This window comes from Eublepharis macularius, chromosome 1 (genome assembly GCF_028583425.1).
Source record: "Eublepharis macularius isolate TG4126 chromosome 1, MPM_Emac_v1.0, whole genome shotgun sequence".
Taxonomy (NCBI): domain Eukaryota; kingdom Metazoa; phylum Chordata; class Lepidosauria; order Squamata; family Eublepharidae; genus Eublepharis; species Eublepharis macularius.
In genome coordinates this window covers 219,077,285-219,090,522 of record NC_072790.1, presented here as the reverse complement: position 1 = coordinate 219,090,522, position 13,238 = coordinate 219,077,285, and the positions used below count along the sequence as shown (strand labels likewise).

The 13,238-nt window shown below is 49.9% G+C and overlaps 1 protein-coding gene across 1 annotated transcript in view; it reads right to left on the bottom strand.

Annotated features, from left to right (window-relative positions):
- Positions 1 to 4,151, bottom strand: part of XKR6 (XK related 6) — a 211,432-nt gene extending 207,281 nt beyond the window's left edge. The window contains exon 1 of the mRNA XM_054992682.1: positions 3,421 to 4,151. Coding sequence (XP_054848657.1) covers positions 3,421 to 4,151 — 731 coding nt within the window. The remainder of the gene's footprint in view (positions 1 to 3,420) is intronic.
- Positions 4,152 to 13,238: the final 9,087 nt, after the last annotated feature.

Sequence of the window (13,238 nt, the reverse complement as noted above, 5' to 3'; positions counted from 1 at the left end):
AACTGGGGGTGGTACCTCTTGTTCCTCTTCTTACAATAAATGGCACATTGGCCCATATTCTAGATACAATTTGTTTCTAACAAATCCTCATATTTTCCTACCACAATTCAGTCCAATGTGCTATAGAATTTTTGGGATGTGTGCTTTCATGCAATGGAGATCACCCCCAAGGAAAAAAAAACATTTCTTTAATCTCTCCCCCCACCCCCAGGCTACCAAAAGAGGCCCTTAAATAGCCAGACAAACACATGTTACTCTACAGCTGCTTTGGCTAGTACTCGGGTACATCAAAGAAGGAGGGGGAGGGAGAAAAGATCTGGGCAGAGATCCATCTTTCTCCTGGTACAAGCAAAACAGAAATCTCTCGGAAAACCTTGCTCTGCTCGCATACATCGTGTTCCACTAACATGAAGGGGAAACACACACACACACACCGCGGAAAGGAATCTGCTTTGCATAAAGAGGTGCAAATGACATTTGGAAAAAGCAAGCAATATATTCTGTTGCAGTGCCTGATTCCACCAGCGTATTTCCCAGGCAGCAATTTCATACAAGCTACCCACACACACTCAAGCGTGTGCCTTCCCCTCCCGCTGGATCTTTGCTGTGCAGTCTCCATTTTTCCTAGAATGTTCCCCCCCTCACCCCCCTCATTCTGGCTTCTCCCCACCCTCTCAAATAGGTTGCCTCCATTTTAAATCATTTCAAAGCAAATCCAGAAAATTCTGTAGAAGCTGTCTTAACCCTTGCAATTGAATCTGAACATCATCTCAACACCAACCCTCCTTATACTTAATAAGTCTCAAAAGGTGCAAATCCAGCTCCCCCATGCAATACATACAAATGAGAATGGTGTTTTAATAGTTCATTTCGATGCCTGACTCACTCCCTATTTCCTTCCCGGCTTCATTTTTCACATCTCCCCTGATGATACAATGCTGGTAAAGGGGTCTAGTTTAAATTTATGCACACTCACACAACCACTCTTAAAGAAGAGTAATTGTTCAAACTTTATCCTGCCCACTTTGTTTGAGGTCACATAAAGCCTGCAACAATTTGGACACCCCCAGCCTTCTGCCTCCTGATTTCTCGTAGAAGAGACGGGGATAGGCGCATTTGCCAGGGTATGCTGCGGCGGTCCTTCTGGCAAAAAATCCCACATGTCCGTGTGCATGTGCCTGGATGCATGGAAAGGCCTCCCCAAATTCTCTCCATCCTCTTCTCCCTGCAAAGGTCTCTCCAGGACACTCACTGCATCTTTTCCCACAGTTCCTTCCTCTCTCAAAACGAAGCCTGTGCTACCCTAGGGCTCCCCCTCTGGCTGGCATGGGTATAGAGTATCTCTTCATTACTCTACCTTCACGTAGCCAAACCATGTGGGTGGATGGGGGGGGGGGGAGAACAGAGAAGGGAGGGGGGCGTCTAGCTCCACATTCACAAATACTCACGTCAGCTTTACATGCAACCGTTACCCTACAGGGAACGCTGTGTACACCGCCACATGCGAGGCATTAGCGTGTAATGTTTGTCACAGATACAGGTGTCAGCAAATCCATGAGTACATCACCGTCATGTCAAGAGAGATTGTCTCTATCCTAGAAACATTCTCCTGCTTCTTCTCTCCCCATGAACTCATCCTTTGACATTTTTGGTTCATATTCCTCTCTCACCACTATACAGATGTACTGAGGAAGGAGTCACCCTCTTCTCTGCTTCATACCCATGCCAATATGTGCCCTTCCAATCACTTTTTGGGGGAGATTCCCCCTCCCCACTGCTTCTCTTCTTTGGGGAATAAATATATTTAAATACCTTCCCCCAGTAGGAAAGGTTGAGACTGCAATCTTCTGGGCCCTAGACTATATGGGGTGGGGTGGCAGAAGGATGTTCCCCTTTGCATTCCAGGCCATCATGAAGCCTCAGCCAACACTCGCATACTCAGAAGTAAGTCCCACTGAGTGCAATGGGGCTTACTCCAAGGAAGTGTGTGTAGGCTTCCCAGTCTTCTGGATGGACACAGAAAAGGGTGCGGGGTGGGGGGTGGGAATTGCCCTCTCATACTCCCTTTTAGGAAATACCTTCACGAATTCTAGCTGGGTCCAGAGTGTATCCTAACCTCTCTGCTGTGGCAGTTTCAAGGGATGCCGCTTCAAAGCATTCCATCTTGCACCATGCCCTCACTCCAGATTGTCTCTCTGATTTTGTAGAAAGCCTCAAATCTCCCTCCCCCCAGTGGGGAAATTCCTATCTCTGGCTACAGACCTATGTCTAAAGACCCCACACACTCCATCCAGCAACCAACCACTTTCTTTTTTGTTCCAAAGGATGTCCCAGGGCCAGCACACTGCCCAGAATATTTCCACAGAGGTGGGACAACTCTCCCCAGGTGCCTTCTAGGGGTGATTCCTAGCTGACCTTTTGCTTTTCAGAGATGCCCTTGAGCACCCCAGTTCTTCTAGACTGTACCCCTTCATCTCTAGGAGGCTTGAAGGCCTACTCCTTTCACATCTGCCCACAGGTTGTCTCTTACAAGGTGACCTCCAGATTTTTTTTGGGGGGGGGGAAACAAGCCATCCCCTCAATGTGTGTCAAGCCTATAAAGAGACACATCATTTCCTTCGTTCAATGTCCTGGCTGTCCTAATGCATTGTGGGAGACAACTTCTCTTGGATGCTTGTTCAAGGGAGCAGGTAAAGTAGCACCGCCATGGGACAAACCTCTTATGAAGAGGGACTGCTGTAATGACCCCCCCCCCTTTCTTCTGCATCCAGTCCTGCTATGAGTGCATCCTGTGTAAAAAAGAGGGGGGCCCTTGCCTCTGGGCAGCTGACTCCCGGCAGCTCTGCTTCCTAAGGTGACCACCTCTTTCCTTTGAGGACACAGAGGAAGCACTTGCTCCCTATCACAATGAGTGTTAAGAGTCACCCTGCCTCTCTGCCCGTCCCCCCACACTCAGGAGGGGATTCCATGGCTCTGAGACCCCCCCCCTTTCCAGGGCCTATGAGCTTCTCTGAGGATAGAGAGTCTCCTCTCTCTCCTTGGGCTGGGAGAGGCTTGGGTCCGGTCTAGAGGCCTGCCCTCCAGCGTGGGCATGAGTGAGAGGGGGCCACCTCCTCTGCCAGGGCTCTCTTCCTCCAGCTACTAGTTTGCGCAGGGAGGGTGCCCCTGCCTTTTCTACCTCCACCTGTGCTTTCAGGGGGGCATTTCTCCTCTCCAGCCTTCCCCGCTCGCGTTTGCCCGTCTAAGGAAGGGAGCGAGGGGGGTCGCCCTCCTCTCCCTGACTTTGAGATGGGGGATCTCGCCCCTCCGCACCCCTCAGCAGATCCATCTCCTTGGCAGGCCCAACACGCCCCGGAGGAGGTCACCCTTCCATGTCCCGGCCCGGGCGCTCCCTTCCTCCCCGCGCCGCGGCCCTCTTACCTCCAGACCTGTCCCATCTGCAGCAGGTGGATGACGGACTGCCAGATCCAGACGGAGAGCCTGCAGAGGCGCTGCGCTCCGGGGGTGCCGGCGTGGTGGCCCGGCCCGGCCCTCCTGCCCCCTCCGACGGAGCCCATCATGGGAGGCCCGCGGCTGGTGAGGCCCTGCACGGCCCCCAGGCCTCCTCCGGTGTAGTCTTGCACGAACCATCGGAAGCTGAGGATCTGCACCAGGACGGAAGGCAGGAGCACGAAGGCCAGCGTGAGGCCGCACCACAGATAGTCCCGCCGGCCGTAGTGGTCCAGGGCCAGCCAGAGGTCCGTGCCCACGTCGCCCAGCAGCACCAGCAGCGCCAGCACGATCCACAGGCAGTCCAGCCACGGGCGCTCGCCCGCCTGCGCCGCGGCCGCCGACGGCGAGGGGGGCTGCCCGTCGCCGCCGCCCGGCGCCAGCGGGTCGCTGCCTCCGCCGGCCCGGCCCGCCGCCCCCCCGGCCCGGCCCAGCAGGCTCCGCAGGCAGGCGCTCCGGCAGCCCCAGTAGCACGATGACGTGTTGCAGCAATGGCAAATGTGCATGGAGCTGCTCCCGCCGGCCTCGTCCTCCGCGCCGCCGCCGCAGCCGCCCTGGCCCGCCGCGGCGGCGGCGCGCTGCTGGTGGTGGTGGTGGTCGTCCAGGTTGTGCAGCTGGGCGAAGCCGATGCCGGCGCCGCTGCCGTCCGACTTGGCCGCCATCTCCCCCTCCGCCCGCCTCCTCCTCCTCCACCACCACCACCACCACCAGCGCCGCCACCCGCCGCCCGCCGCCGCCCGGGCCGGCAGCCCGGCTCCCGCCCGCCCGCCCGCTACCCCCGGCCGGCCGCCCTCCCGCCCGCCCGCCGCCCGGCCCCTCCGGCCGCAGGGCTCGGGACGCCCTCCCACCACCCACGGCCGCCGCCTCCGCCTCCTCCTCCTTGCCTCCGCTTCCGGGGGAGGAGGGAGGCGCTACAGCCCGAGCGGGGCCCCCATCCCCTCCCGCCCTCCCTCCTCTCCGACCCGCAAGCCGCCGCCGCTGCCGCCGCCGCCGCACAGGAAGGATGGGGCTGGGGGACCCCTAGTGCCGGAGCCGGGGAAGAGCCGGCAGCCGGCCGCCGAGGCGACGGAGAGGGAGAGGGAGACCACCCCGCACTCCGCCGCCACGTCCGCCCACGCCGCCACGCTTGGCACGGGGGCCTCCCTCCCCCGGCCGGCTGGCACCATCACCAGCCCCTGCTCGCCCAGGCCTCGCCTCCTGGAAGGGCATCGGCCAAGGTGCCCTGCTTCTCCGCCTCGCCTCCTCCCGCCCCACGCCGATGCCCGCAGGCCTCTGCCCCTCCTGCCACTTGGACGCCCCCTGCCAAGGCAGCAGAGGTGCCACCCGGCCCGGAGGCCCCTTGCGGCAGCACCTCCCGGGAGGTGTGTTGCAGTGCCCGGTCCTAGAGCTTTCTGCAAGGACAAGGAATGGATGCACTCTCCCCCCCCCCCCACACACAACACGTCCCACTTTCTTGCATTCACCCGCTACCTTCGGAAGGAGGCCTACAAGAGCAAGCCCTCGAGGCAGCCCCCTCTTCTTCCTTCGTGCAAAAAGTTGTACCTGCATCAGCTTCCAGCCAGCCTTGATAAAAACCCAACATCCACTTTGAACAGGAACAAGAAAGCAGAAGTTGTGATGAATCCTTATCACAGCCTCAACTCCCGCTCCCCATTTTGGCATCCAGTTTTGGTGCCCCCCCCCCCCTTGCTCACACATGCACCATCCCAGTTCCAAACCCATCACCATTCTGCATCTATCAAACCAAACATTTGCTTCCAGCCCATCTTTCTCCCGGAGACTTGAAGTGAGTGGGGGGTGTTAAAAAATAAATAAATCCAGTGGCTTGCAGCAGCTTTGAGTTGCACAGATTCCTCACTTGTTCCCGACACATACCCCTTTCCACATCTGCATCCTTACCCTCCTGTAGAATGTGCCCAGCAGCTCAACCGTGTCACACCCTGCAGCTGCACCCCCAGCAATGCATCAGTTGAGCACCTGCCATTCCTGCACCTGCCAGGGCTTTCCCCCATCTACACAACCTCCAGGATTCTTCCAGAGACACCAAGATGCTTAAACCAGAATTGTTGCGCACTAAGAGCACTAGACTAGCCACTTTACATACAAGAAAACCACATCACATACCCTGCCATCAGGCTGAGTAAACCGAGAGATGGAAGGGAGGGAAGCAGAGAGGGAGAAGGTGCCAGACCAATTAGAAATTGCTAATGTGAATGGGGGGGGGGGGGGAGGTTAGTTTTTAGCAGTTTAGACACCTATGGAAGGTACCAGACAGATGCTAGGAGGGAAATAGTTCTAACAGTAGGGAGGACAGGCAGAGTTAGGGCTTAGAGAATGTCATTTTATTTATTTACCCTTTGCCTTTCTCCCCAATGAGTACCCAAGGCAGCTTGCATTGTTCTCCCTTCCTCCATTTAATCTTCACAACCCTGTGAGGTAGGTTAGGCTGAATGGGTGTGACTGGCCCAAGCTTCTGTGGCTGCCTGGAGATTCAAACCTGGATCTTCCAGATCCTAGTCTGACACGCTAACCACGAAGCCATGCAGGCTCTTGGGTTTATGGCAGATTAAGGGTATCAAAGGAGTAAAGAGAGGACGAGGAGTGTAGCTAATGAAAAAAGCAATGAGGTTGAAAGAGTGAAACAATTTCAAAGTAAATGTGTTAAATTACTGGCGTTCTGTATATCACATATCAAATTGAGTGTGTGACTATGGGGGAGGGTCTTTGGAACTTTGTTCTAACCAGGGGCCGGTAGCCTATGCTTCTAAAGGCAAATGTAGCTCAGCGCAGAACTGTCCAAGCTCTGTCCATGGTGCTGAAGCCTCCTCTAGCTCCCCAGACTGATTGCTTACTTCTAAGAAACAGAAAGTGGGACAAGGTAAGGCAAAACAAGTAGTGTTGTGGGGGGTGGGTGGGGGGGGTGAGGGGATAGACTTGTGGGAGCGGGACCCCAGTGAGATATAGCCATATTCAGGTTCCTTATTTTCTTTTCCTTATTTTGTTATTTTAGCAGTTGGAGATATAGTGTCCCAGAAAGAGTGATAATTCCAGTTGGGAAGCAGTATTAGTCTGTAGCAGCAAAAGAAAACAGGAGTCAAGTGGCACCTTAAAGACTAATGAAATTTCTTCCCGCATAAGCTTTCATGAGTCAGAACTGATGCATCCGATGGAGTGATCTCTGACTCACAAGAGCTTATGTTGGAAGTAATTTTTGTTAGCATTTAATTAACCATTGGACTCCTGTTTTCTTTTGCTGGAAAGAGGAGTAAGCATCCTACATCTTACATTATATACAAAAGACAAGAACTTATTTTTGTGGAAAGAGGTGACTCTTAAATAGGCCTTCTAATTTCACCAGAAGGGCTGTAATGATGGTGTGGAACAGTTCTGTGTATGTGTGTCTTCCACAATTTAGAGGCAGGAGGTGAGAAGGCCCTACCAAGGATCCCTGTCAGTGGAAACTCTCAAAATGGGAGTTCCAGCATCAAAGCCTCCTTGGATGAGATCAGAACCTGGGCAAGTTCAGACACTTTTGGCCCAAGCATCGCAAAGTCTGCACAAGTCAAAAGACTACAAAGTGTGTATGTATGTACATTTGTGTGGAAGGTTGACTTGTTTGTCTACTGTTTAGTGTTTAACTGTTTCCCTTGAGGAAGATCTTATGCTTAAATCATGCAACACATAAACCACACAACCTGGAAACATCTTTAAAATATATAACTTCTAAAAAGTACATAAAATGGCCAGGCATTGGAATGGGTAGGATACAAGGAGTTGCATTGTTGTCCACTAGTTTTCCCATGGACTGCAGTCAAACAATACAACACTCATGCAACCATATTGCATGCAATATTGCACCCTTTCATGGCCTGGCACCCAATATATCTAAAGGACCATCTCTTATGTCTCTGTGTCCTAGTTGCTGTCCTCAAGCTGCCACCTGCTTAGGACAGCCCACTTGGCACCAACTACAGCCCATGCCACTTCCATCACAGCTCCCACCCTATGGCATGGGCTCCCTGAGGAGGTGAGAAGGCTGTGGATTACAGAGGTTTATTCACAGCTGCTGCAAGTCTGCTATATTTGCAAGGACTTTTTATGGACTGGGGCCCAGAGGCATTAATTTAGTGGAGGAGTGGGCTTTTATGAAGTTTTACTGTATTTTCTCATTTTTCAAAAATGAATTTGTATGTTGCCTTGACCTATGGGAAAGGTGGGGTATAAATATTTTCATTAAATGACAATAGAATGAAATAGACAGAACCAATGGCAATAGATGACTAAATGCTGTTTCAGCGCTCCAGACTGCCTCCCCAGCAGCTTTTCCCATTGTGAGATTTCAAATGCAGGAATACATTTCAAAGGCAAAAGGCTATGGTGAGGAAGATGAAGTTGCTCAGACAATGGCAGCGCTATCTCAGTTCCCCAGTAAAGCAGGAATGCTGTTCTGGACTGCATCTGAGTAATGAGTCTTAGCTGTGCAATTGTTATGCATTTCAAAATATCTAGAAGGTTTCTGGACTTAAACCATGTGTTTCCCACCCACCCATCCACCCCTTTCCTTACTGTGTGAAAGTCTGACATCTCCTTGAAATCATTAACACAGCATTACTCATGAGCACATGAGGCTGCCTTACACTGAGTTAGATCCTTGGCACATCAAGGTCAGGATTTTCTACTCTGACTAGCCATGACTCTCCAGGGTCTCAAATCAAGGTCTTTCTCATCAGCTACTACTTGATCCTTTTCATTGGAGATGCTGGGGACTGAACTTGGGATCTTCTGCATACAAGGCAGAAGCTCTACCACTGAGTCACAGCCCCTCTCCTTAATATAATGCCTTGTATGTCAGTATCCAATTAGAACTTCCCAGGCCAGCATTTCCACCTCTTATGCTGGGTTCTTCACTTACTTATTTTAATTTATTTTATTTGAATTATACCCCGCCCTTCCCGCAAATGAGCACAGTGTGGCTTCCAACAAAGATATACAATTAAAATATACAATAAAGGCACCATATCAACATGAACCAAATAACATAAAAGAATCCAGGTGCCTTTAAACAAATCAAGCTACTGTAAGATCACTATAAACCATGGGCACTGCCATGACATAGATCCAGGGTGGTTGAGAAAAGAGGACATGGTGGTCAGAAAAAGGGACAAAATGCTGCCTCTTAGTCAAAGGCCTGGTGGAGCATCTCCATCTCGCAGGCCCTGTAGAACTGTAGAAGGTCCCGCAGGGCCAGGATCTCCACAGGGAGACCATTCCATCAAGCCAAGAGCAGAAAAGACCCTGGCCATAGTCAAAGCCAGCAAAATGTCCCTTGGGCCAGGGACCACCAGAATCCGCTTATCCGCAGAGCGCAATGCCCTGTGGGGGACATAACGGGAGGGGCGATCTCATAGGTATGTAGGTCCCAGTCCATGAAGGCCTTTAAACACTAGAACCAATACCTTGAACCAGATCTGGAACTCAAATGGGAACCAGTGCAGCTGGCACAAGACAGGGTGGATGTTCTCCCTAAACAGCATCCCCCTAAGGACATGTGCCGCTGCATTCTGGACCAGTTGCAACTTCCGGGTCAAGCCCAAAGGCAGCCCAGCATAGAGTGAGTTGTGGTAGTCCAGTCTGGAGGTGACTGTAGCATGGATGACCAAAGCCAGGTCCTGGAGCGAGAAATAAGGTGCCAATTGCCTGACCTGCCGAAGATGAAAAAATGCAGATCTGGCAACGGCTGCAACCTGGGCCTCCAAAGAAAGCACGGCATCCAAGAGCACACCTAACCTCTTCACCATCGATGAAGGTTGTAACAGCCCTACCAGCAGATCTTCAATGTATTTGTGAATCCTTTCAACATCCCCACTATCCCAGATTTTACCCAAATCAACCGAAGGCTCAGCTTACATTGGAGGATACTTCTTCCTGTTTGGCAAAAGATTTTGGCAGGCACATTGGATAAGCCCTAAATTGCCAGCCTTGGACTTTGTTTTCCTATTGGGTTTTCAAAACTTTGTCATTTAACCATGAGCACTGAAATCCCCAAAGGGAAGGGGAAGTTTTCTCATTCTCTTCCTTCAGGGTGGCCCGGTGGGAAGCTCCTAGAGACTGATATTACTGCAGTTTGTTATCCACTGGTTATAGAACAACATAAAGGAAAATCAGCTTCCCAGCTCCAGTCCCAACTCTTGTTTTGTGGCTTTTCACCTCCCTAACCAAAGGGATTCTCCATGGACAGATGCCACAAGGACTGTTTCCTTGAGAGGAAAGTGCACTAGAGGCTTAAAGCATTTTTTAAAATACCTATTTATTTATTCATATGCGAGAGCATGGGAGAAGAGGAACGTGCCCAAATATCCAGTTTTTAAGACAGTGTCAGTTCCTTCAAAAGCAAATATTGTGGATTTGGAATCCCTGGGCAGTTGCAGAAAAATGCTTACTGCAAAAATATTGTCTGATGTACCATTTTCTATCAGCAGGTAATGATTCTGGTATGGAGGACCATTCCATAATGTGAGCCTCTCCAGCCTGCAGTCTGGGATGATGCAGGCTTGCACCCCAACGAGAACCTCGTGGTTCAACTCCCGTAATACGACTCTGTCTGAGATGAGTTGTGTTCCATGTGTTGCAGGGAAACTGGAAAATATCACACTGAATTGGAAGATCACCCAGATCTCTGCTGAATCAGTTTTTAAAAATCTGGTTTAGTCCAGCAAGCTATTTCCAGCAGTGGCCAGTCAGATGCCTTCGGGGAACTCAGAATTAGGATATGGTGACAGCCATCATCCCCCTATTCTTCTGAAGCGTTTTCCTTGTGAAAACGGAAGTTCTATGTAAATATCATGATTAACAACTGTTTAGACCTTTGCTCCATTTAGATCATGGTCTAATCCTTTACGTTCCTTAAGGACAAGGACGGCAAACTTCTAGGTTCACTCTGTTCTTGAGAAACGGTCGGAAATGATTGGTGGCCTCCATATTAAAGTGAGAGATGTCTTGCAAGAAGCAGTGGGACCATGACTTGGTCTTGCAATAAGGGGTGAGGCCATGGCTCAGCGCCAGAAGGTTGCCGGTTCAGTCCCCAGCATGCCTGGTTAAAAGATCAGATAATAGGTGATGTGAAAGCCTGCCACCTGAGACCCTGGACAGCCACTGCTAGTCACAGCAGGCAACATAGAGCAGAACCAGAAGTGACAAAAGGCACAGATTGGACACTTGTCAGCTTCCCTCAAGTTTTGATGGGAAATGTAGGCAGCTTGGTGGAATGTTGGACAAGTGACAGTTGAAAGTCCATTGGACAGCAGTCAGAGAGCAAAGCTGCGAGACCAGAATGCCTACATTTCCCATCAAAACTTGAGGGAAGCTGACAAGTGTCCAATCTGTGCCTTTTGTCACTTGTGGTTCTGCTCATAGACCATCATAGGCTAATTGTCTGACTCAGCATAAGGCAACTTCATGTGTTCAAGGGCTTCCTTGCTATTGGAACGCACGTGCACTGGCATAGCAATGTAAATAGAAATCATACCTTTACATATATTACATGCCTCGCTTTAAAAATACGTAACATTGAAGTGTGGAATGTTGTCACTTGAAACTGTTTTTGATTGGTCCACCAGGACTAAACAAAGATATTTCAGGGGTTGCAACCAGCCCCTGGGATGTGCCAGACAACGTTCCCTGCTGTAGCATAACTGTTCATTCATTTAAATTATTTACAGCTCAGAGAAGCTTGCAACGTTCAATGTAAAGCAATAAAAATACACAAGCACACACGGAACAGCCAGCAGCATAAATACTTCACACAATAAAACTGTTCAAAGCAGCATCAAGCAAATAAAACACACAGAGCTAATCAGTGAATCACAAAAAAAAATCATTAAACATAAAAGCAAGGGGTACAGCATGTGGATAGCAGATTGTACAAAATGTATCATCTTCTGGGACTATGTAAGTGTGTGATTCTTTAGCAGGAATTCCCACACCAATGAATTAGAATACCTTTACGCATGTTCCCCATCTGAGCTGCTGCTCCAATTCATCCCCTACAGAAGAGAAGAATAATTTGAACTGTGGCTGCTGAGGGAACGACGCAAGGCATAACACTGTGTTTGGGAGCAATAGCGTCAGCTCTGAAAAGAACAGTGGCCTTTTTATAAATGGTTCACGGGGAGTTCAAAAGTTTTGTGAAGTTCTGAAAGAGGCAGCTGCTCTTGAAATACTCAACTTTCCTGTTCCCCGACTCACACTTCTGGAGGTGGGAAGTCAATGCAAAGCAAAAGACTTTACTATTAGCTGGGCAGGATGTTTCTGATTGAATGGCCTGTATGAGGCCAGGCAAGAGATTATGAATAATATACCCAAAGAATTTGCTAAAACAGGCTCTGATGGAAGGTTAATAACCTCTCTCTGGTTATGCTTACCTGCCCAGGACTCAGAAAAGAGGGTCAAGCACCTGGCGTGGCATAATTGCTGCTGTGCACAGCTACTTATAGAATGGTGGAATTCACTGCCAGTGGGTGTAGGGTTATCCACAACAACTACAGAGCAACCCTCACAAGAACTAAACCTACCAATATAATAAAAGGGCAAACAATGTAACAACAATATACCAAATATAACAAAATTTAATATATAAGTGATGAATAGGGGTTCAAAATTGAACCAAACATAAAATGAAGCCCCCAAACACAAGGGAGACACAGGCAGCAATAGTCAGTGCAACACAGCAACGTTTTAAGGTGCAAGGTAAGTGCAGTGGAAATCTTTGAAGATCTTGTTTGAAGACAAAGCCTTTAGATCTTAATGTTGCTTGACTTGTGTGTTTTCTCTGCAGGTGTCCGCGACCAAACAAGGGGCACAAAGACCCCAACGACTCTACAAGGAGCCAGCAAAGAACTTGTTTCAATTTCTCTTCCTCAGGAGTCAAAAAAGCAGAGGAACACCTTGAACACAATAAAGCACCTAGAATCTCTGTTGTGGCAACATGATGCCTACAAAGCCAAAAAGCCTGTGCTGCAAGCACAGATGGTTTTAAAAGGAGATTAGATGCTTTGTGGAGAAGAGGTCCATCAGTGGCCATGGTGACTAAAGGGAACTTCCATATTCAGACGCAGCAAGCCTCTGAAGCCCCATGCTAGGTAGCAATATCAGGGGGAATGCCTTGGCCTCTATGCCCTGTCGGCCTTCTAGAACAACTGGTTGGCCACTGTGTGAAACAACATGCTGGACTAGATGGATCTCTGATCTGATCCAATGGGGCTCTTCTGTTCTTATTTGGTTTGGAGGGATTTTAGTTGTGCATTCCCAGTGTCCAAGAAGCTGTTTCTGTCTGGTAGAAAGCTTTTATCAACTTTTTCTTGCGAGCTTCCAACTCTGGACTGTTTTTTGCTATCCTGTTCTCATCCAAACAGCAAAAATTGCTTCCTTCAGCCCTCTGCTGAGACAGGGGGGATGTGCTGTACTACCCAGTGGCTTAGATTAGCTACCAGTCATCAAAGGCCATTAATCAGGCCCTTAATGTCCAGCAATAAGTGCCAGGCTGTACAGAATCCTAGAAAGGGTCGGAGAGGAGAGAGAAAGAAGCAGGCCATTCAGCATAATTATGGAGCATGTTTATAACACTATTCTATTTCCAAGTAACAGGTTTTGATTTTATTTTTGCAACGTCTGGAAGAACAGAAGGAGGAAAAGATGTGGGGACCATATGTGGGGGAGGATGTGGGTGGAGAACTAGAAAACAGAAGCCACCA